At 43.8% G+C, this 24,968-nt stretch overlaps 1 protein-coding gene across 3 annotated transcripts in view; it reads left to right on the top strand.

Annotated features, from left to right (window-relative positions):
* Positions 1-23,473, top strand: part of BTBD11 (BTB domain containing 11) — a 174,121-nt gene extending 150,648 nt beyond the window's left edge. For 2 of the 3 annotated variants that reach the window (XM_021386555.1, XM_021386570.1), the window contains 6 exons: positions 5,892-5,997; positions 6,766-6,868; positions 8,352-8,433; positions 9,437-9,505; positions 12,818-12,931; positions 16,501-23,473. In XM_021386555.1, coding sequence (XP_021242230.1) covers positions 5,892-5,997; positions 6,766-6,868; positions 8,352-8,433; positions 9,437-9,505; positions 12,818-12,931; positions 16,501-16,710 — 684 coding nt within the window. In that variant the 3' untranslated portion in view covers positions 16,711-23,473. Of the gene's footprint in view, positions 1-5,891; positions 5,998-6,765; positions 6,869-8,351; positions 8,434-9,436; positions 9,506-9,897; positions 10,484-12,817; positions 12,932-16,500 lie in introns of those variants that run through there. The other variant, XM_021386565.1, reaches the window with a different exon arrangement.

Below are 24,968 nucleotides of genomic sequence, written 5' to 3'. Positions count from 1 at the left end.
ACAAAAAGCAGTAGGAAAGCTTGAAACACCTGCAGGCTGTGTTGCAGCAGAATGTTTAGAAGCTTGAGATGAGTGTTCGGTTTCTTTATTGCCGTGGTCTTTCTGGTTTTAGTTCCTCTAAAACAAACACCAGAAAGGTTTCTCAGAGTAACATCAACAGACTCGGTTTGTGATTCTGTTCTACAAAGTCCAGGCACAGCAGTCAGCAAACATCACCTTTCCCTATAGGCCCATACATGACATCTAACATGGCACTGGAAAATGAAGGAGCTAGAAAATTCTCCTTCCTGTTCCTTGCATCACAGTGGGTTGAAATGAGTATTTATTAAGATGGGCTTAATGAAGTTGGTTTTGCCGTATGAAGCTAGACTGTCCTCTTCTGCAGGAAGGGCTTAGGTTATAGAGGAAAGGTAACCTTTTAGTATATTTGTTCTCCACATAACATGTCACTTTTCTTGAAAAAATAAAAACCTGGAAACTGAATATTTTGGCCTACAATTGGAATATTTTAAGTGAAGAAAAACATGGACTTTACACAGAGGAGACAGATACACCAAAACCAGCACTAGAAATAGCCCTGAAGACCTCCACAATCCTAAAATGCCTGTTTAGAGGTTCTGTGGAGTGGCTGATACCCTCCTGTGTGCCAGCTAATGCCCACCGTGAGCTCAGTGATTGATCTTCTGGCTGAGACTTTGATTTCTTGAGGCAAGTTTCACTGAAAAATTGCAGTGGCAGGTTTCACTGTTCTCAAATAATTGCAGTGGTCTGTAATGTTGCCCATTGTCATTTGTAGTACTTCTGTGTCTAAACAGTTCAGAATAACCAGGACGCAAGTTATCCACACGTGTACATCATGCATTCTCCGTGTGAGGTGTGAACGCCAGGTACCAAGTGACATGTTAATAACCAACTGTTAACTCTGTGTTGTGTTTTCGTAACACAAATTCAGCTTCATACTAACACAGGTTTGATTTTTTTTTTCCCTCCTCTCTGTTTGCCTTCTAAAATGTTTCCCTGCCAGAGGCAGGAGCCATTTCTTCATTGACAATAAATAACTGCCATGGATGTGACACCTGCCCTTTTATGGGCTCTCACCTAGGGATTAGACTGTGCCCGGGGATCTCAGCTTTTTACATACAATGCACAGCTGTGATATAAAGAGCCTTTTGAAAGGAAGACTTGGCAGCTTTCCCAGAGCTAACTGAAGGGTCCATTTGTGCCTTACCTGTGATTAATTCCTTTCCGTTTGTATTTGCAGTGGAATGACTTGAGCCCGGCACTAACAAAACCCATTTTGTTATGCAGTTCACTGCCTCTAACTGTGTCTTCAACCTCTGGGGCTTCCCTACCTTTGCAACTGTTGACTAATATGAATGATGTGTGTGCTGCTTAATCATCTAGGAGTGACCCTCTAAAGCAGCATTTAATCAGTTTGGATGCAGCTGGTAAAAAATGAATTATGCTAGAGGACTACAGCAGAAACACCCAGGGAAGGATGACAAAGATTCAGAGAGATGGCAAAGAAAGTCTCATAGCAGAGTTTGAGTGCTCAAGCTTGGGAGGTCTGCAAAAAGCCCTCTCTGTTGCTCTAGCACTTATTGATTCTTCATGGGAAGAGGGAAGGATAAATAGAGGAATAATTCAAAGGCATCTCAGCCTGTTACGAAAGGAGACTTCACTGCTGGAACAGTAGCTGGGGACCACATGCAGAACAGATGACTGCAGGCAGCACTCTCTCTTTAGCAGAGAGCTGGGTCCTCCAAGCATCCTCCGGACCAGCATCCTCAGCACCATCAAGAGAAGAGTTACCTTTGCCAGCTCCCCTGTGCCCTGAGTAACATGGTTTCTCTGCTTGCAGGGCAGATATGTATTAACTGACAGACGCTGAACCCAAAATGAGTGTGTTATTTTTCAGCTTAACTGAATTTAACTGTGTTTGTTTTTGTGGTTTTGTGATAGAGGAATTCAAGGGCCCGGCACTCCTGGGCTACGTGGGCAAAGAAAAACAGCCTAAATTGTTAGCACTGTAGAGGGCAATGAGGTGGAGGTGGCAAGATGTCTTAGACCAGTCAGAAGTCCTAGCCAGTGGGGTTTGAGCAGTCCAGGGAGAGACAGTGGGGAAACCTGTGAAGAGGAGGCAACTAAACCAAAGTGCAATCTCACTGGGAAGGCAAAGGGCAAGACCTTAGCCTAACTGCTGAACCCAGCCTAGGTTTTCCCCTTTAGAGTTTGGAACACGAGCTACCAAGATGATGCATATCTTCCACAGGTACTGGAGAAAACTGGTTTGCTGTATCCCAGCTGTGTCCAGTACCTTGTAGGACATTCCAGAATGGCTAGGCCACATTGAACCCAGTAAGCAGAAATGAAGCAAACTCTTCCATGGGTTGTGCCTAAGTCTTGAGAAGCCTTTCCTGAGTTGTGCTGCAGACCTTCATCATCAGAAAGGCGTTCAGGAAAAGATACCCCACCCAATTCTTCACCTCCTTTCGGATCATTCAGTTAGTCATCTCTGCTCTGGCAACTTGAAAACCTTCAGCTTTGCTTCAAAAGAATTTATGAATTCCTCTCACAGTTCAAGTGTGGGGAATTCCTTTAGATCTCCTCTGAAGAATGCTTTTAAGTCAGGAGGCCGCTTGTATCTACAAAGCAAAGTTGCTTGCTCGCCTACCAACTCTCTGCTGGAAGCACCATCTCCTTAAGAAGATTCACTGTTGTTCCCTTTTCCCTTTTGCCTATTTGTAAACTACCCCGTGGCTAGGTAAATATTTTCATTATATCCTATGCCAAGCTTTCTTCCTTCTCCTATAATAGCAGATGTACATGGAGCTCCCTTTGACTGCAGATGAATGCTCATATCTGAGAGGAAGCCGGCCTTGATCTGGATCGTAGCATCACGCATCAAGGCAAAATGTTTTCCAACTTCAAGCCATGGCAAGGAAACAAACTTGGGTTTGCTTCTCTGGTGTTGATATCACCACCCACAACTGCTGCAGAGAGCTCCTACAGCTGTTCTTTCACAGTCAGCTGGTAGGGTGATGGATAAGCGGGAAAGAATAATACTCAGTATTAAGTGGGTTGGATGTGGTAACCAAGGCAGCTTCGGAGCTTTGTGGTGCACATGTAATGGAATGTCATCTTTGCTGGAGCAGTTCTGATGTACCAGGTTGTGGTCTCCTGTAGTTGTTTCCAGCTGCTTCACAGGCAGCCAAGTTCAACTTGCTCCAAGAGCAACATTGGGCTTCTGAAAAAGCAAGATTTTTTTTCCCTAGCAATCCAGTTGCAGACTGTACCTTTGACGATGCATCCCTTTTATCTTGCCTCTTTGCTGCTGCTTTCTGCCTGCTTTATTGGAGAAGCCAGTAGGCTGTGGGGAGCAGGGCCAGGGCCCTGGGAGGCTTGGCTGTGTGCAGATTTGCGTGGGGAGTGGTTGTTCTTTTTTCCTTTCCGTGTCTTTTTGGAAGAAAACTTGCTATATTTTGTTAGCGATGACTCTAAATGCTTTGTCTTTCTAGCCGAGCGCGTTTCTTAAAGCTATCAGCAGAAGCCAAAGGTCTCCAACCTCGTCTCTCCCAAATGAAAGCAGTGTCCTGTGTGTGAGCGCTGAAGGTCCATGGTGCATAGCATCTCTGTCTGCTTGATAGCCCGGATTCCTTTGACTCATCGATCCTAAAGTCTCCCTTTCTTTTGTTGTTTTTCCCTTTGCCCCATCTTTGTTCTGCACCATAGTGTTCTAAAGCCTCTTTTATGTGAGTGTATCCCATTTTGAGTTAATTAGAGCTTAATCTACACCAGTTTTCAGCGGTGTTGTGGGCAGTCAGTGGCAAGGTGGCTGTATAATGGGCTGGAGTCCGCATGCCATGGCAGGGCTCATGACCCACTTGGTGCTGAGGGAACTGATGGGCTCCCTGGACTTGTTGGCATATGGCTCGTTCATCCTGCCAGTTCAAGTTATGAGTGTGGATCCTGTTCCCACCCCTGCGTGGCTGTGGCTGGCTCATTCCTTCCCAGTCTCAATGCACCTGGACTTCCCGGTCTGCAGTGGGTGAGACCTCCAACTCTTAATGAGGCATTGGGAGGTCGATATCAGTTTTTTATCACCTCATTCCTACAGGCACCCTAGGGAGGAGGAGATGCTTTGTCTTTTTTGAAGTATATGTATGTGTAGGTAGGCATTGCTCTTACACCTCTCCTCTCCAGAAGCTTCCCTCCACTCCAGAATATGGTATTAGCCTCATCCTGCGTTGTATTTATTGACATCTTAGTGTCTGCCGCCTCCAGCTCAGAGCTACCCTGCTGGTAATCGGCATCCCCCCGGACATGCTCCTCCCTGGCTGACTCAGCCAGCACAGCTTCAGCACAGCCCTTCCGAGCAGAGAAGCAATTGCTCTTTCTGCCCTGTCTGTCTGGAGCTTTCCCCCAATCCCTCCCAATGGCTGAGTCACTTCCTTCTGTAAATCTGGCTTTAAATCTTCCTTTTCTTTTTGCCCTGTGATTCACTCCCTTTGTGAAGCGATTTGCAGAGCTCCAGCTTTGAGACGCTGGACAGAGAGATGCTCCTGGGGCACAGCATCCTCGTTGTCCTGGGGCCACAATGGTGAGCCCTTACTGGTGGCTGCTCCCATGCCGTGCTGAATGGTTTCTCTTGGTCTCAGTATTTCTTCAATATTTTGTCTGATGTAGTAATAGAAGCCAACTTCTGCCTGCAGGCAAGTGCATGTAATTTCCTTTGACATCAGCATGTGCCTATGAAGGCACAGCTCGTTTCCTTTTCCCACCCTGTTTAATTAGATACGGTGCAAGAGTTATTACAGTATCTCTGCCACTCCTCCTCATCCCTTGTGGGATTTAAGGAATTTCTACTTATAGAACTGAGTTGAAATGTGCTCAGAGAAGGAAGACTTCAATTTCTGCTTAATAAGCCTGGAGATATTTTTAGTATAACATCTAAACTCCTCCATTGTTTATATTGTTATTATTTTACTCCCTTACCTGCTTAATTCCTTGGTGTTGGACTGTCTAAGCATCTCATTTTCATGGTTTCCCAATGTGGAGGGGAATTGCCAACCAACGTGGTAGCTGAAAGTCAAGATACTTCATTTTCAAGAATTAGCTGTGTGGCTCCATTGAATTTGCTATGTTCCCGTCACCAACAAAGACTGGGATGAAATCTGCAAAAACTTTTAAATCTTGCTTTCAGATGTGTCTCAGGTTGTTAAGCCCTAAATCCATTTCAGTATCATTGAAGCTTAGTCTAGGTAGAGCCAGGGACCTGGTTCTGTGAGATTCTGGTGGCCTCCTCAGAGAAGTGGTGCCAAAACCAGTGCCAGGGGTATAAGATTACATCAATGAAATGTCTGGGATTTAATAAGGAGCTTCAGTGGCACGCTGTGATGCTTCTGTCATTCTAGACAGAGGATTCTAGTAAAGGAGGGGCTGTTCGTGAGGATGTCGTACTTAGACATGTATGCTGGCGGTGCAGCTCTCTGTTCGGTAATGCTGTTTTTCTAAAACATGATCAATGACCATTTTCCAAAAAGCAACAGAAAGGTATTTTACATTGAAGTTAGTCTGAAAATAAAGTAAAATGAAATGGCTATTGTAAAGGAGCATGGCTTATTTGGAAGGGACGGTGGCTGTTGAGTTTGTTGGGAAAATAAGGTCCAAGGAGAGGACTTCCATTTTACCTGCTTCCTGCAGGAGATGTAACAAACAAGTAAATGACAACTATAGTTCATAACAAATACTGATAATTATAAGTTCTGTTTTTTAATAAAGCTTGAGCAATCGCATTTTTCAGCTTCAAAACAGACAGCTCTTGAGAACAATGCAACATCTCCCTTTGAATACTAAGTTTATGTTGCTTGTGTTTGTTTCCTTTTGCTTAGAATGAAGTGATAAGTCAGCAGCTGTCTGTCATTTTCACTCATTGCTACGGGCCCTACCCTATTCCAAAGCTTGTTGAAATTAAGCGCAAGCAGACCTCTCGCTTAGGTAAGTATAACTTGGAGATGCTCTTTGGTTCTTTAAGGAGAGCAATGGGAAGTCCACATTGCAGGCTGAGTGCACAAGTCAGAGAAAATGTGAACTTGGAAGGCAGGACTAGAAAAACGAGAGGCCCTGAACTTAGCCTGTCCTAAACTCCCACTGAAGTCAGTAGGACCATCAGATACTGGAGTGCGACTGTAACTCTGCAAAGATCTGTGTTGCTAATGAGGCTGAGATCACAGCCTAGGGCCCAAAGCCAAATGTCTGTCCATATCTCAAACCAGTGTGGTTGGCTGCGGGTCACATTGTGGTGGCATGGCCCTCCCAGCCCTGCTGACTGAGCCCAAGTTGGTTTAATGTGACCTAGAGTAGAAGTGAGCCAATTTCCAGGATACTTTCCCCCTTGGCACAAAGGCTTACCTGCCCAGGGAGAGGGTGAGAGTGTAGCCTGAGGGTATTTCTCTGCAGTTTGCTTTGAGGAGCAGAGCTGGGAAGCTGTGCCAGCTCCCTGTGGTAGGGCTGGCTGGCCATCATCTCAGCAAAGGCCAACACAGATTTCAAAGCTTTGAATTTCCTCAGTCTGAACTCCATGTCCCTGTCTGTGGGTCTTCTGTCTCATACTGTCCAAAATAGCTTTATGGGCTTTACTCATTATAAACAATATCCTTTTACACCATTGTTTTCTTTTGCCAAAGCAGGAAAATATCATGTATATTCATGAACTCTCCGAAACCAAATTTATTGGTGTTTTTTTTTTTCTTTTTGTAATTCTAGATCCCCATTTTCTTAACAACAAAGAGATGTCAGATGTTACATTTCTGGTGGAAGGAAGACCATTTTATGCACATAGAGTGCTGCTATTTACTGCATCACCACGGTAAGACATAGAGATGTTTCTGCAAACATCTCTAGTTTTGCTTTTGTTTAGCAAAAATAGAAATTGATTTTGTGCTTTCATATTTTTGTTGTTAAGAGTCTTTGAGGGCTTATGGCTCAGTCTTCAAGTTTTCCTAAGCAGAAAATCTCAGCAGCCTATTTCTGATTGATCTGCAGGGCATTAACAAGTGCTCCCATCGCTAGATTCCCACCCTGTAAATGCTCCACGCTTCTGGCCATGCAGCTGACTTCATTCCACCGAGGCACATTTGCATGGAGCTCATTGCTGCATCCAGCCCTTAAACATGGAGTAGTCTTAATAGTTTGCTTCTTAATAATCATTTATCTCGTGAGCAGCTAAATCCTATCTTGCATCCGTGTACACAGTCTCTAGGAGAAACAAGTTACTATCACACGATTCACTGGGGATTTTACATTTTTTTAATAAAATTGGATGCATACAAAACATGTCATGCTGCATCAAAAGGCAGTACTTATGGTTTCTTCCCTACGCTCAGAAAGCTGGATGTGGGTCACCCAGCTCAACTCAGCCTTCAAGAGTGTTCCTTTTTTAACACTGATCACAAACCTTATTTATACACAACTTTATAATTAAAGGTGGGCGAGCACAATCCAAACTTCAGCTCTAAGCTTATTAAATTGCCTTCAAAATAGAGTTTGACACTAATAAGATCAAATCAATTGTTAGCCATATCTTAATTAAAACGCAGTCATGGTATGGAAGAGGTTACCATCCAGCAAATGCTGCTCTTGATAGATAAACTAGACTTTGCACTGCCTCTAGAAGGTCAGATGAATTATTGAAAAGAGAAGGTACAAGGGCAGATGTTTCTGCTGGTGCACTCACCTTCTAATCAAATGAGAATATCTAGCAATAATTAACTTTAAAAGTGTTTTTATCTTGAAACCTATGTCTGAATTTTGTGTTTTGATAATCAGAGAAAGTAGCATGCATACCCATTTTTCTCTCTTACCTCTTCTTATACAATTGTATCGAGCCTGTGTAGAAGCAATAATCTTAATGTAGTTGTTTTAATGTTTTGTTCAAAACATTTTTGCAGTAGCATAATAGAAATAGGCTAAAATTGATCTTCTTCAAATAAAGTATACAGTTTTTAAATATTGCAACTTCCTAAACAACCATGTTGCCTTCAAGCAAAAAAAAAGTTTAATTTTGTAACATGCATCATTCCACTATCTGAATCTCCTGTTTGCATTATTTCTATTGTGATATCAGAAATATTTTTCCAAAATTTCAAATTGAAATCTCCTAAAAGAGAGGCTTCTTCCCTTTGATTTGAACTTTATTTTATGTAACTGTCTGAATCCTGATGCATTTCAGTGACAAATCCATTCATTTCAGTGTACTGTTTTTGCAAGAGCTGATGCTGTCCTTCCACTTTGCCATAGTTTTCCACAGAGATAATTGGGCTGGTATTTCAATCTTGCTCCTTTCTATTTAGGTTTAAAGCATTGCTGTCTAGCAAGCCCTCAACTGATAGTACTTGTATTGAGATCAACTATGTGAAGTACCCCATCTTTCAGGTAAAGTCAGTTCTCACATTGAATTTGAGTGGAACATAGAAACATTGTACATGCCCTGTCCAAACTAATACATGTGTATATGATAAGCATATAGCTCAGAGTAGTGTCTTCATGAGCACAGATTCCATCTCCTTGCATACACTAAGCTGCATAGTGCTATTGATTGCAAATGTCATGCCCAACCAGATTCAATAGCATACATTTCACTTACACAGGGTATGCAGATAAAGCAGAGCATGTCATTGGGAAGTACTTGATTCCTTTTTCTCTTGCTGACTTTTTCTGTATTTAATAGACAGGCTTCCAGACACAGTTCATTTGCTTCTTTAGCAATGTTGTTCAATCTATTTTTTTTTTTTGCCATGAAAATACAGAGTTTGCTTTCTGCATCTGTAGCATATACTTGTATATGCTTCCCTTCCCTTGAGTTCAGAGCCCAGGCAGTTCCATATATTGACTTTTACAGATGAAGATATTTCCCAGCTGTATACAGTGTCTTTAAACTTGCTGGAAGCTCATTGCGGAGAGATCCTAGTTGGCTTGTATTACAGTGCAAAGCCTCCACCATTATTTATCGTCATCCATGCATGCCCCCACACACCTGAGTGGAGGTGTGGGTCCCATTGCCAAGAGAGGAATAAAGGAATAGCCATTATATGTGCTATATTATCCTGTATAAAAGGTACACTGTACATATTGGAAAAGACGTTGAAAACTCAGAATGAATTAATCAGCTTCCTGCACACTGTTTGGGCCTCTAGAGAAAGTATGGACAACATGGCTGGTGAGGGTTAAGACTACCCATGAGCAGGAACTATAGAACTGTGCAGAGAGAGAGAGAATAACCAAACATATTGTGAAATTAGGAGGATTTGGCCAGTTTTATTTACAAATCCTTGGTGATGTTGGAGAGCCTCTGGTGTTATCTGCTATCTCTACATCACCCCTTGCTCCCTTTGTCTTTTGGCTGTTTTTTATAAACATTCCCTTTGTTTTGTTACAGCTGGTTATGCAGTATCTTTACTATGGAGGTGCAGAGTCACTCTTGATTAAAAATAATGAAATTATGGAGGTAAGAGACATTTATCTTAATTTCAGTGGGAGCAATGCTAGATGATCTGTTTACCGTTCATCTAAGGGTACATGGCAACTGGGCAAGACATAGCACTCCTGTAAGGGACATCACTACCGAGTGCCCAGAGTGCCTAGGTAGAAAAGTCATGATCACTAAGCAAAACAATTTATCTGAAATAAAAACATCTAGTGAGATGACTTGTGAGGCTCTTTCAAGGAAATGCAAAGCAGGTGTTACCAATAATCTGGAAACAACTCCCAGCAGCATAATATGCTGTCCTCTCTCTCAACCTGATAGGTGAGGTGCTCTGTTGAGTTGGGCCAGTGAGCTTCTCTGCAACACTTTTGGCTTATTAGCCCAGGCTTACATATCCATACCTGTCTCAGCAGCTTTAGAGCATCTGATTTCATCACTCCGGAGAATTTTGGGGCATGCACCTGACGTGAACCACAGAAGAAATCCTACTGGAGTTCAGTTCAATTTCAAGCATATGAGTGTCTCATTTTCTGAATAAAACCTTAAGCTGCTCCCTGAGATACTTCTTTGCCACTTTCTTACTGGGCACCCATTGCCATTGTGCCCATTTGCAATAGCCACGCCAAGCCCTCTGGAGCTGACTGAACCTTCAGCATAGCCACACATCCCTAACCTGTATGGATGTTAGGTCGTTCTCTTCCAAATACTGTGCGCTGTCATTACCATCTCTGATCAGCCTAACAATTCCAACTCAACAGAACTGAGATATGTTAGGGCAAATTTGTGATAGTCAGCTTTACTGTTGACAGTTAACTAATGGTAGCCAAAAGAGATACAGGGCAATAAGTGCTAAAATAAGAGCTACTTAGATAACTGGTAATCGTCAGCATAGATTATGGTCTGCCCCCATGATCTTTTATTATTGCCTGCATGAGTTAATCTGGCTCTATCATAGAATCATAGAATGGTTTTGGTTGGAAGGGACCATTAAGGTCATCTAGTTCCAACCCCCCTGCTATAGGCAGGGATACCTCCCACTAGGCCAGGTTGCTCAAAGCCCCATCCAGCCCAGCCTTGAATGCTTCCAGAGAGGTAACATCCACAACCTTGCTGGGCAATCTATGCCAATGTCTCACCACCCTCACAGTAAATGATTTCTTTCTAATATCTAGTCTAAATCTACCCTCTTCCAGTTTAAAACAGTTTCCCCTTGTCCTGTCGCTATGTGCCCTTATAAAAAGTCCCTCCCCAGCTTTCCTGTAGGCCCCTTCAGGTACCAGAAGGCCGCTATAAAGTCTCCCTAGAGCCTTCTCTTCTCTAGGCTGAAGAGCCGCAGATCTCTCTATGTCAAAGCTGTCTGGAACACCCATGCAGGGCTTGACTCTTGCCAACGTACCGCTAACTATAAATTGGGAACAACTTTTTTGGGGGGTACAGAGTGGCCGAGATGAAGCAATTCTGATGGGTACAGGGGCATCTGTATAAATCTTCCTAGCAACCAGGGGATGGAACTAGTCAGGACTGAAATTATCCCTCTCCAGTGCAGGTGGTGGACCCACATTGACTTTCTGAGTTTTACAGGAAAAGGTCACTGGTTCTCTCATTCACAGATCTGAAAAAAAGCTCCTTACATTTCTAGCCCTTTCTGAAATAAGGAGTTTCAGACTAGACAGCGCAGTGGCTTTATAGTGATGCATACGTAATCACCGAGGTTGTTAAAAAGTTTGTGCTGCAGTTCAGCTGGCTGCTTGCTCTACTTTTGTGGCATCTCAAAACTTCTGTGACTCCAGAATGTATGGCTGATTGATTGATCTGTTGATAACAGATCTGGCTACGGTTCCTCACAGTTTAAAGTAATTACAAACCAGCACGTGACTGCTTGAGCCACAGAGGCAGCTGGAATAGGATTTAGCTTTATCTTTCAAAACTGCATTTAGCAACTTGCGTTATTACAAATATGATAACAAGAAGCACCAGAAATACTCCACAGAAATCTTTGCTGCAATTCATAATTGAGGCCAGCTGGCTGCTATCACATGAGCGCTGCAGATTTCCAGCACTTGGATTTATTTATGGGACTAAAGCAGAACTTGAGCGGACTGCATAGAAGTCAGAATAATGTTATGGCAGTTTCAGGGTTTTGTTCCCCAGCACTCCTACTTAGTGGCATAAGGGCTGTTTTGAGAATCATGAGAAGACTCTGTGTCCTGAGGTCTGTGTGGATAAGGTCCTTATAAATGCCAGAACATGTGACCAGCTCAGCCCGAGGGACCGTCCTGGGTTAGAGCAAGGTATAAAGCAATGAAGAACCTCAACCTGCTTTCTGAACCAGAGCAGAGAGCCAGAGGCAGTGATGAACTGTGGAAAGGCAGAAAATGAAGCTCACTCCCTCAGCTGTAAAAGGACAGAAAAGGAGTAATAGGTGCAATCCACGCAGTATTGAAATCAGCTGGAGAAGGCACAATTTAAGCAAGGTTTTCATGCTGCAGGCTTCAGGTTATGCTCACCATGCACAGTGCTATGCAGAGATCGCCAGAGCAGTGCTAGTCCAGGCTGCCTATCCATGGGTTGGGTACGGGACCAAAGAGAGAGCTCAGCGTGAGTCCTGATGGCACAAGAGCTGTTAGTGCAGCGATATGGATGCATTACCCTCGTGTTAGTGGTGCTAAGAGCTGCCTCGCATCAGGCTGGTTCCCAGTCATTTGGAGCCAGGCAGTGTTTCAGCGCCCATGGCCTAGGCGTAACCTCACTGCTGCTGATGAGCTAGAGCAAGGAGCATATGGAGACCTGACTCCATTTCCTCGAGCCTGCTGAGGTGACAGGTTTGAAGTTTATTGCCTCTCTAGGTTTTTAAGACTACCCAGGGTGGTTATCGTCATCTGGTTTGAATTCTTCTATACTCATGGTCCTGGCCCTTCTACTGACATCCCCACATCAAACCCAGGTGTTCTGTTTCAGCCAGATCTTGAGGAACAGTTGAATCCACACCTTCTTTTCCTGGAATGTAGCTGCAGATCCCTCCTTGCATGTCTGGAAAGTGACCAAGGACTCTCCAAACTGCCATTTCTTGACACACATGCATCCCTGTCCCACAGCCAGCATGTGAACCTGAACAGGCTGTGGTGGTCCCTCCATGTCCACCTTCCCACTGTGTGATCTAGAGGAGACTGCAGCAACCCTCTCATTCTGATTGACTGTCAGGAGTCAGTGCTTTAACTCAGACTGAAGCAGGGGCAGAGAAAAATTACAATGAAGCAGTAAAGAATCAAGCTCTGAATGTGTACTGCTCAGCAGTTTTGACTGTTTTTTCCTTTCTTTCCTATTTTTTTTTAGCTTCTCTCTGCTGCTAAATTTTTCCAGCTCGAAGCTTTACAACGACACTGTGAGATCATTTGTGCAAAAAGCATTAATACAGAAAACTGCGTGGATATTTATAATCATGCCAAGGTAAAAATAACCACACACATGCATGTTATTTGTCTGTCCTTATACTCATAGGTCACTTTTATGATAAGTAGTAATGCATATTGTATCATAGAATCATAGAATGGCTCGGGTTGGAAGGGACCTCAAGGATCATCAAGCTCCAACCCCCATGCTGCATGCAGGGCCGCCAACCTCCACATCTAATACTAGACCAGGCATATGTCATATGCTTAGTATGTTTGTTGCATATTTAGCATTTGTCATTCATGTACCGGGACTGTAAAAGGTACCTGGGAGAGTGACAGTCCTTAATCATGTCTAAGAGCATCTGTGGCAACTTCTCACCCTCCTACATAAATGGTTCAAACTCTACTTGTGGCAGATCTGTCTCTTATCACAGCAACCCAAATTGCTGAGTTACTCAACAGGAATCACCTAACTGAATAAGATATCTCTTTTTCACCTTCCAGGCTGCATTTTCCTATTAAAGTTCCTGTTGCCTCCTGCCTAAACCCTACAGTGCTGGTGACAGCTTTTCAATATATGAAAATGCCACATTGTCAAAGTGTAATGTCTCACAGCCGTGCAAGGACAGTAGTGAGAATTTTATCTCTTGGAGAGGAGAGATTGGAATTAAATCTTTTACTTAGCTTGTGTGGAGGCCATCAGGCATAAAAGTGTGGCATCTTTTGACCTAGAAAACCTATTTTAGGTCACTGATGAAGGTGATAGCCACATGGATGAGTTTCAGTTTTTCCCCTTCTCATTTGCTAAGTAGTAATTCTTGGAAGATGGAAATGATACAAAAATAGTTGCAATAAATAATTTTAAAGCAATCCTTGAATGATTTTCCTCGCACAGATGATAAGAAAATGTTGTAGTGTGGTATTGAGATTTGACTGAACAGAGTAATCCTGCAGATTGCCCCAAGCCCCTGCAGATCTGACCTCCATTCCAATCAGGTATTTCCTACATTGAGAAGTAATGTTAGATCTCGATGTACAGATACCATGCAATCAGTGTTTGATATAGCATAAAGTTTCACTTAAAATGAATAAAAAATGAGGTGTATTTGCAGGACCATTTATTGTAATAGGAAATAAAATCACCAGTGCAGTACTCTTGAAAAATACTTCATTTATCTTCTAGCTCATGTGGGAACTTTTCAATTTACATTACTGTTACCAAAAGTAGACGGAACAATTTTGTTTTAAAGTCATGTGCTTTCTTTGAGTTGTGAAATATGGTTTATTGTGATTGAAGAACGTTCTTATGCCAAGCGTTAGGCTTGTCTGAGAGACTTCTACACTGCCAGTGCTAGGACTGAAGAAACCCAGTGTTCATGGCTAAATCTGACTCCTTGATTGCCCGTAAGGGTTTCAGCCTTCAAGTTTCCTGTGCCTTCATCATTCGGTGGAGTCAGTATAAATGGTTTACTTGAGAGGTTTTCAAGGCCATGCTCACATTTGCATTGACATGTAGTGTGTTACAGAGATAGCTATGCTAGCTGTGAATGAAATCCTGACTTCTGGAATTGGTTAAACTACATCACTCCAGAGCTCTTCATGGGCTAATTGGCCCCGCTTCCCATAAATTACCAAGGCTAAGCCTTGGTACTATAGCTAGAAGGTTTTCAGAACATGAACTTACACATTTAAAGCTAGTTCAAATACCTCTCCGCTGTGCTGTGTGCAGAGTAGACTTCATCTTTTTTCTCCTGGTCCGTGTGTTGTGCAGGTTACTAATCTGAGCCCAGTTGATTCTGCTCAGGGTACTCCCACCACACTGCAGCTTAATTTCTTTTTTATGTGAATGGCACATGGTGGAAGAGACCAGACGTCCTCAGGAGCCAGGGGAGCTCACGGGCAGTTCATATGCAGCTTGCCAGTGAACTGTCTGCCTTTCCATTTTGTAGGTACAATTTCTAGTCCTTGCTACTTTGCAAGATCAGCTGCACCTGCAGGAAGTCAGGAGATGCTGAGATCTGCTTTTCCAGGTGAAAATGCAAGCAAATTGCCCTGGACACAGGGAGCACAGTCTCTCTCATCACAATTAAGACCTAATTTGGTGGAAGCATAGGATGAAGCAAGCACAAATGTGGGACACTGTGGTGGAGACATATGTTATAGAAGAGGAGTGTTTAGCAGGGTGGAGAGCTGTAGGAACAAGAGTCTATTGTTAAGGAGGTGAAGTACTGCTAGGAAGGTGGGAGAATGTGGATTTTGTCTCACTTGGAATTTAAAAGCTGAATGGAGAATATTAAATCATCGTTTTCTGTTCTTAGGATTGCAACATCTATGAAGGCAGTCTTTTGATTAGCGTCACTTTCAGGGTTTCATTTACATGTAACCTCCAGAAAAAGATGAAGTCACCAGGCAAACAGGATTTGTAATGGTAGCTGATCAGTTACCACCAGATACCAGTTGTGTTTTACTCAAAGTCCCAACAAAATCAATTGGAGTGTCAAATACTTGTCTGTAACACTCAGTGCTTGCACAGCTTGCAATCTGAGCCTGAGAACAAGCCTAAAAAAAAAAAAGAAAAATATGGCATTTTCTCAATACTGTGAATATATTAAAATAATGAATAGAGATGAATGGCATTTCAGACAAGAATACAGATTCAAACATACGCTATCACACCCAGCTGCAAAATAACGCACTCTTAATTTGTTGAAAACCTGCGTGGTTTGAAACTGGATTTTCCTCTGGAAGACAGAACCTACCTAGTCCTAATACGTATTCCTTGTCTTATTTTTTAGCAGTTTCCATTCTTAGCTCCAAACATAATGTTAAGGCGGTGTAGGATAACAGCGCTGTGCAGTCGTTCCAGTCTGGACCCAACGTTACGAAATTCCCCAGCAGTCCTCGCCTCTCAGCTGCACCCCAGAGCCAAATATTCATGCCTTTCTCAGAGCTCAGACTCAGCAGGAGCTTACCTGGGCAGGAAGATATGCTGAGCACTGTACACTCTGTACACTTGCATAGCTTAAATTCCTATGTATCACGGCTGTACTGCTTGTGTGACCACAGGAGCTAACCAGTGGGTGATGACCACTATGGGCCACCCAACTGGTGTCAACAGTCAGCTGGCCAATATGGGTCATTCAGGTTTGCTCACACAGTTGAACTCACACATTCAAGGGTTGCTCACACTTAGCCTCCATTTCTCCTCCAGATATCCCTCAAAGTGTTACTTTGCGTGAAAGGCTTCTGCAGTCAAGAATCCCACTCTTGCTAAGGCTGGCGTTCATGAAACTTGGTCTCTTGTAGTTCTTCCTGAACTTGTAGGCTTAGGATGTGGCTACTAACATGAAATCATGGGTCTAGTGAACTCAGTGATAAAACTCGTAGCAAAATCCTAGGGACCAAAGCTTCAGCCCCTTAACATTGAACTTGTAACCAGAATCACTGGTATAAAATACTGTTGGTTTAACTCATGCCCCTGCAACGTGTATATCTGTAAGTATTAACTGTGCCAGTCTGAAAGGCTCGGCTTTATGCATTTGTTTGTGTGCAGCTCTTACGCACTGTTCTTAGTGACCAGATTTTATCAGAATGGTTATCTTTCTCTAATTTCACTTCTTGTAGTTTCTCGGAGTCACAGAACTATCTTCCTATTGTGAAGGCTACTTTCTAAAAAATATGATGGTCCTCATTGAAAACGAAGCTTTCAAACAGCTGTTGTATGACAAGAATGGAGAAACGTCTGGTCAGAATGTACTACAGGACTTACAGAGGACGTTGGCCACAAGGATTCAGTCAATTCATTTGTCTTCTTCAAAGGGCTCCGTTGTATAAAGCTGAGGAAGACGGTAACGCTCTAATAAAGACCCTGCAAGTTAAGTCTCCTGTTGCAGTTGCTTAAATGAATACACACGAAATAGATTCTACTTCACATCCAAATAGTTCTGTGTTGGCCAAAGGTGCTGCGCTGAGGCCTCCGCCTCGTTTGGAGGAGGGAATACAGAAAACATAGCTCCTGTATGCTTGTGAGCAACAGGGCTACCAGAGCGTCCAGTGCATCGGTGTTGTACCCAAATTCTGAACATGAAAGTGTGGTTGTGGAGCTAGATGCCAACAAAAGCCAGAACTCACATCAGTGAACAGCAGCAGCCCCTGCCTGAGCGGTGGTGCCAGGGAGCACCTGAATTGACCAATTACTCATTTAAGGCGAATGTTCCCTCGTTTCCCATTTAAGAACTATATCTATCCCGGAGTCCATTATCTCATACACTTAAAAATGTAAGAACTGTTGTTGCTGTTGAGCAAAGATTGTGTTAGAGAGTGGGTAAGACTGTTACAGCTGAGGAAATATACATACTGGCAGATTTTTAGGGGTGGGAACTTTTTAAATTGTTCATAAAAATAATGGGGTGGCCTTGTAGTTTAAAAACTATTTCTTAAGCTTAAAATTTCATTTTCGACAGAGCTGTGTTTGAGAATCTATGTAACATGTTTTGTTTTTTAAATGGTTAAAATGTACATTGTGTAAACATACATATGATCGAGTTTTGCTTGTATTCTTTCCTAAAGTGGTATAATCTTGCCTGACAGGCTATGGTTACACCAAAGAGGTACATTACCCAGACTATCTCTAATACAGTAGTTGGGGGGGGGCAGGAAAACTGCATGCTAATTGTGATTTGGGGCTAAAAACAATGACAAACTCAACATGCATTTGCATGGTAACTGTACCTGTGAAATGTTTTGTTCGTGCTTCGTTTTGCCAAGACAAATGCAATGTTAACTTCTTGTCAAACTCCATTTGTAAAATCAGCATATTATTTTATTCAGTGCAGTTGATTGTGATATGATACCCCCAGAGACCCTCTCGAGATGCTGATTTCTGTCTGTTACAGTGAAGGGATAATAACAGATCTTTCCTCTAGTAATGTGTCGATACTTTGCTACTGACCAGAGATTGTGTCCGAGTTAGACTTTTTTAAATTATAATTAAATATGTACTATAGAATGATTTCTCACTGCATCCTGAGAACATATAGATTATCTACAATGCGGGGTTTGGGGGGGGGTGGGATGGGGGTTGCGATTTAATGTCAGAACTTCATTTGTTTTGCAGCCTGTTGTTAGCGAGACAGATCTGCTACGTGCCACAACATTCCCGATGCTCTGTCTTCGAATAATGCCTTTCATGTATCATTTGATTTAAAACATGGAGAAGACCACAGCAAGATGCGAGCAAAGATACTGCCTTTTCCGTGGCGAAGTGACATTAATATATTTATTTTCTAGCATGCTGTTCAGAAGCCGTGCTCAGCTCATAGACTTTAGAAGTTTTATTTTGATGGTGCATGGTAGCCTCTTGTTCTTTTGCTGAAGTATCTACGTTGGGTGCTCTTCCATGTTGATGGTTTTGGGCATGCTCAGAGAACACAGTTTTGGCTTTGGTTATCCACGTGGTAGGAAGCTGTTTTATGACTTGAGGTGTAAAGCATCCTGTGTGCTTGGTCTTTTAATGCCTGTACGGTTTCTGCAAGAAATTACAAAGATGTCTACACTGACACTAATGTGTTAGAGACACAGCATGTCAATCAGTCAGACCTTTTGTTTTCCTGCCTAGTAGATATTCACACCAGATGTCATTGAGAACATTTAGGTAACGGCAACTTTTTTGTGAATGTTTTGATTGTAGAGAAGCAAGACTGTGGCTGATGGAGCAACAACACGCGGGGTGCTTGTTGTCAGTCGCTGTGCCTCCTCATCCAAGGAAAGCCACCCCTCATGCTAATAACAGCAGGCAGGAGCAGACCTCATCCCACAGCTTCACGTTTTAAAGTAGGACAGTTTTTCAGACAAGAATCACGATATTAACATTTTTCCCTTGGGTACATGTGTAGTGCCCAGTGAAGTCATCAAGAGCTGCACGCACATATATCCATAGGCAAAATATCTTTCTTTGGGGAACAAGCACATAGGTGTACCTTTTGATAGGCAGTCTAGTGTTGGATGTTGTAACGGTAGCCAGAAGTGTCTTACTCCTGTTTCCAGCTCAAATATTCATAGTGTTTGGTGAGGGGATAGAGTCCTGTCTGCATAGCTGCTCCTGGAAGGTGATGGTTTTTGAGCCTGCGTAGGAACCTGCCTTGGACTTACTAGGAAGGAAGTACTGATAGCTGTGCTAGTTGTTCTCCTGATAAGTTGAATCGAGAATATCTGTGGTAATAGTCACTGTTTTTAATTTCAGAGATGAAGGGCTTTCTGTGTTCTTTGGTGCCTGTACCTGAACTGCATGGTCACCATGTTTGGGTCCTCCAAGGGAAAAGAAGAGGTTTTGCTCTAGCAGCAGAGTGCCCATCTCCAGGCACACGCTGCACTGTCTGTCTGTAGCGCTGCTGGTCCACATATTACTGTGTCCCCATGCTCCTCTGCAGGCTTGTGAGTCTGGGGTATGACAGAAAGCCTGGCACCTACTGCCACCACCAGATCTGCTTTGCTGGTCTGTAGCTAACAGCAGGAGGAAAGGACCCCAAATTCGTTCAGAGATGTTCAGGACCCACCGTCTCCACCAAACCCATCATCAGAAAGGTTTCCCGATAGACTGTTCAGAAATTCTTTGCTGCAAATCAAAACACTTTTCTTCCAGCCTCAGTCAACAGGAAGCATAGATAATCCATGGCCTTTCTATAAAATTATCCCATGTATGAGAGGAATTATACCTCCCTCCCTAGTTTCAGTCTTCCTTAGTCCTTTCAGTAATATTTTCTAAGCCTCTGATTTTTGCTGTCTTTCCCCTCACGTCTTCCCAGCTTCCCCAGAATGTTCTGCTCCTGTGGGGGATTTATACAGCAACAGGCAAGGCTCAGTGACTCATGAGTTCTACGTAGAGCATATCAGAAAATATATCCCAGAATATTTTCTACATCCCGTGGCTGACTTTCATCTAATCTACCCTGCATTACAATTCCTGGGTGACTTACGGATGCTTTCCCAGGAGCTCCCATTTTTATGTGTGCATTTCTTTACTCCACCTTCCAAAGTTGTAACACTTTCAACTTGTCTTTATTAAATTTGTTCTGGTTTAATTGGGGCAATTTCCCCAGTTCATCAGAATCAATTTCAATTCCAGTCCTGTCTCCTAGCCTGTTTCATAATCTCCTGGTTTTATGATACGTGGCTTCATGCATGGATTCTCCATTCCATTAATCTGGGGCTGGGGGAGGGGCTCTATTGTAAATGTAATCTAAAAAGCAGCGTGAGTTTCAGTGGGTGCCTGTGACCACCGTCCCTATCAGATACGGCTCTTTCCATCAGAACGTTTTATTAGGCTTTTTCAGAGAGATGGGATTATCACTTTAGAAAATAAATAGCCTTCTGCATCTTTAGTCTTTGTACAAGTTGCTGTAATTTCCCAGTTCTGAGGGGAAAATATGGCCTCGAATCTTCTCCAGCCACTCTAGGTAAAATGGAAAAAAATACAAAAACCTTAGAAAAACTTACAATTTTTTTCTTTTCTTTTGTAATCATAGCTTCCCCTCTTATAGGGGGTGAAGGGCTGTTTTGGTTCCTTCCATCTGCCTTTTTTATACTAGCCCTATGCTGTATTCTTCGAGACTTGTAGGCATCCTGCCCGTGCCTCACTGCAGATCTTTCCTTCTGCCTCTCTACGAGGTCCTCCTCCCTTCGCTTCCAGAACTTCCTCACGTTTCCACTTTGCCTCACGTGCTGCCATTTTCCAGACTTCCCAGCTTGTTACTCTGCAGCCCTGCTGGATCCCTTCCCAAGCCCAGAGATGCTGGCTACATTCTCCTGAATGGGCCATTTCCCAAGAATAAGCTTCAGAGATGGGAAGAGTATGGGGAATGTACGAGGGCAAAGGTTTTGGACATCAGAGAGGAAGGCTGGTATTCTTTTCAGGACAGATTTCAGCACTGTCTGCTCCTTTCCCAGTTCTTCCCTTCTCTGTTCCTTAAGCCCGCTGTCCTCTTAGCACAGCTGGCGGCCAGATGCTCTCCGTCCTGGAGCAGGGCCAGCTTTGTAACGACAAAGACTTCTCCCCAGCTAAAGCTTTGCCTGCCTGGACTCAGTTTCTGTGTAGATCTGTGCAAACGTCTATTAAAAGATAGAGGAAACATTCTTTAAGAGGTGTGAGAGCTTAGTAGCCAGTCTGCTATTGGCACAGTGAGAGCTGCTTGCTGAACGTCCATGTGCTGCTTTTGACAGGGAGCCTCCTACACTGAACAGCCACTGGCCACCGGCTCCATACCAAGTGGTGTACGTGTCCTGGGAGCAGCACGTGGTCTGCTGGTGGGACACGATGTGCTCTGCCTTGTGGAGATTAAAAGGGAAAAAAATCCTCATTTTTTACTGCAGGAAGGTGGTATGAGAAGAAAGAACGGGCACCTCTTCTTTGTCCTCGACCTGCCCCACATCAGAGGAAGCTTCTGCTACTGCAGATTGCCACTAAGCCCATGGGGACTCAGTTATGCTGGATGCTATTTAAGGGCTTTCTTTTTTTTAATGTTCAAAAGAAATAGAGGGTTGGAGTTCACACATCTACATCCTCGAGGCAAGACTTGGCCACCTTAACAAAAAGGCTGTTCCTAGTCCTGTTGTCCAGGGGCTAAATCCCAGACAAGGCAGAGGTCCTGCAGAGCTCCTAGAAGTCAGCTGCAGGTATTTGCTGCCGCTCAGGAGCTGGCTCTGCTTTTAAACATTATTCCCAAAAAGTGACATCCTGAAGCCTGCATTCACTGAAGCTGCTCTGAAGTCAGTGGATGATTTCTTTTTTTGATGAATGGCAGTTACCTGAAGTCAAAGGCTTCAAGTTAGTTTGTTTGACGAAGTGTCTTTCATGTGAGGAGGCAAGTGCTTTACAGAAATGAAGTGCCTGACGTTGCTTTCATCCCCTAGCCCTGAGATGTAGGTCTGCTGAGATACATAAGCATTAAAAAGGCTGCTTAGGATTTGTCCTAATATTTAATAAACCAGCTTTCAGAAAGTTCGCTTTGAAATAGCAGTCAAATAATATCTGAAACCCCATCGATGAAAACATCACTAATTTTAGATGCTTGCATTTAAGCACTTCTGTGTCTCTAACTCCTAGCACTTCCAGTCACATCTTCCATGCATTTATAACAAAACAAACGGTGCTTATTCTTTAACATCCTATTATGAGGCGAGTTTCGTTGTCTTCAGTGGGTGAAAGCGGGGCCTGCCAGCTTTGAGCTGAATGCCACTTTTCAGTGGAAGCACACCTGACCTACAGCTTATAACTGCCCTCCAATAGCAAGGGCAAAAAAAGCAAAGATGAGGCTTGGGTTATGAGCCCATGAGCTGTGAGACTGCTGCTGAAAGCACTATGAATGCAGTGCCCAAAGCTGAAGGAAAATCTGGAAATGTGCCGAAGATAATTGAGAATTTGTCAGCTGTCTTCAGTGAGCTTAAGAACTGGAGGAGTAAGCTTAGGAGGGGGGTACTTGACTTTGTTGTTGTTGCCTTTAAATTGTCATGCTTTTAGCTTGCTTCAAGACTTCTTGCATGGATCAGCCATGGATGGCCTGGTTTATCTTACGCTGTTTCACACAGAGGGTTCTAAATGTGGCAGTGCTTGTTTTCCTCAGGTTGGTGTAGCCTTGATAGATTGGCTTCTGTGCTTTGCGAGGGATGCTTGTCATTTAAACAGCTGGGGAACATGGCAAAAACTTGCAGGAGGAGTTTGCATTGGCTCAATAGGTTAATTTCTATGAACACCTTGTGGCTTTATGAGCTGTGCTGTTTAGTTGTCTACATCTGTCCACCTGATTCTACGCGATGTACCGGAACAGCAATATTGGTGTTTGTTTTCCTCTGGGAGGCGTTTTCCATCCTTCCTTGGGCTCATAGGTTTATTTTTTTTTCCTCTCATCCTGTGGAGGTGATGGTGCTGTGTGAGTAGGTGTGCTTAGAGCAGGCACAGGTGTCCGTCTGGGTTGGATGGCAAGCTAATGAAAAGGTCATAGTAAGGGAAAAGGATGGAGTCCAAGGATTTAAATGCCTAACCCCTGGTCTTTGCCTCGAGTTTTCAAGGTTTGGAGTTCTCTCTGTCCTGCTGCATTTGGTTTCTAGCTCAGCATTTCCATGCAGCCAAAGGGGAGTGGAGGGGATAGAACAGGAGAGGGGACAGCAGCCCAATCTACCATCCTGAACTGGGTATCCCCAGCCAACCACTTTGGCTCTTGTCTCTTCAGTGCTCAGGGTTTGCTTGGTCACACTGCTCAGATGTGGCTGTGGAGCTCTAGCAATTGGTACCGTTTTTTTTTGGCCTTATAAATATCTCCACTGCTGCAGCTGCAAGAATGAATTTGCCTGAACTCCTTCGTGTGTGGTTAACTTTGGTCTTCCCACTTCCCATCATCTCTGCTGCTGTGTTTTCATTAAAACTTCCATTACCCAGCTTTGCCTAGCGCAGTGAGAAGCAATCTTCTTTCTTACTGCCTTTCTAAAGCAAACAAAGAAAGGGAGAAAAACTCCCTGAAATAACCAGTCAGAAATCATTCATGGTTTAAAATAAGCTACATTAGAAAATGGAGATGCTCGGACAAAAAAAAAAAAAAAGAAAAGACAGACACATTAGAAAAGCCAGTCCCTTAGGAGGTCATTTTAATTAATTAAGGTCACAGGCTTCAAACCTCTGATATTTTGGCAGGGATGGATTACTGCGATTCAGAACATCTGGACTTGTTCAAGCCGCAGGTTCAAGCCAAACCAGCTTGCCCTTTCCCCTTCCCAGCAGTGGACAAATTGACTGCCTTGTGGTGTACTGCGTGAGACGCTTTCAAATGAGACTTTCAGGAGTCTGGTTCACCGTGCTTTGTGGCTTTTGGAGAGCCCACAGCATGTCTGTGGGCTGAGGAGGCAGGAGGTAGGAGTGATGGGAAGCCCCCGAGGTCTCCTTACAGTGCAAGCTACTTCCCCACTGTCAGTGCTCACCTGATCAAGCACCTTGCTTGACCTGATCAAGCCTGGGTAAACTACCAATAAACAAGTTTGGGACAGTCGGTTCAGTAGCTTCAGAAATTATTTTTGGCTTTCAATTATTACACCAGTGACTGGCCTACTTGGGGACATAGTAAAGTGCTCAGTCTTCTTTGAGATGTGAGTTCATGGTTTTCCACTGAATCATGCAGAATGACAGAATTGTAGGGGTTGGAAAGGACTTCTGGACATCGTTTAATCCAACCCCAGCTAAAGCTGGTTCCATACAGACAGTAGATTACACAAGAAAACATCCAAGCGGGTTTTGAATATCTCCAGAGAAGGAGACTCCACAGCCTCTCTGGGCAGCTCATTCCAGTGCTCTGTCCCCCTTGAAGTGAAGAAAGTTCTTCCTCGTGTTTGTATGGAACTTCCTATGTTCCAGTTTTTGCCCACTGCCTCTTATTCTGTCACTGGGCACCACTGAAAAGAGCCTGGCCCCATCCACTTGACTCCCCTCCATTAGATATTTATAAGCATTGATAAGATCCCCTCTCAGCCTTCTCTTCCCCAGGCTGAACAGTCCCAGGGCTCTCAGCCTCTCCTCATAAGGGAGATGCTCCAGGCCCCTCATCATCTTGATGGTCCTCTGCTGGGCTCTCTAGAAGATCTCCTTGAACTGGGGAGCGCAGACCTGGACACAGCACTCCAGATGTGGCCTCAGCAGGGCAGAGCAGAGGGGGAGGGTCATCTCCCTTGACCTGCTGGCCGTGCTCTTTGTCATGCATCCTGGAATGCCACTGGCCTTCTGTGCCACAAGGGCACACTGCTGGCTCATGGCCAACCTGTTGCCCACCAGGACACCCAGGTTCTTCTCTGCAGAGCTCCTCTCCATCAGGTCAGCCCCTGACCTGCACCAATGCATGTGGTTATTCCTCCTCAAGTGTAGGACTCGGCACTTGTTCTTTTTGAGCCTCATCAGGTTTCACTATGCCAACTCTCCATCCTGTCCAGCTCTTGCTGAACGGCAGCACAGCCTACTGGTGTGTCAGCCAGTCCTCCCAGCTTCATATCATCAGCAAACTTGCTGAGGGTGCTCTCTATCACTTCATCCAGGTCACTGATGAAGATGTTGAAGAAGA

Source organism: Numida meleagris, chromosome 1 (assembly GCF_002078875.1).
Source record: "Numida meleagris isolate 19003 breed g44 Domestic line chromosome 1, NumMel1.0, whole genome shotgun sequence".
Lineage (NCBI taxonomy): Eukaryota > Metazoa > Chordata > Aves > Galliformes > Numididae > Numida > Numida meleagris.
The sequence above is the reverse complement of the archived record's forward strand: the minus strand, read 5'-3'. Positions and strand labels throughout refer to the sequence as shown.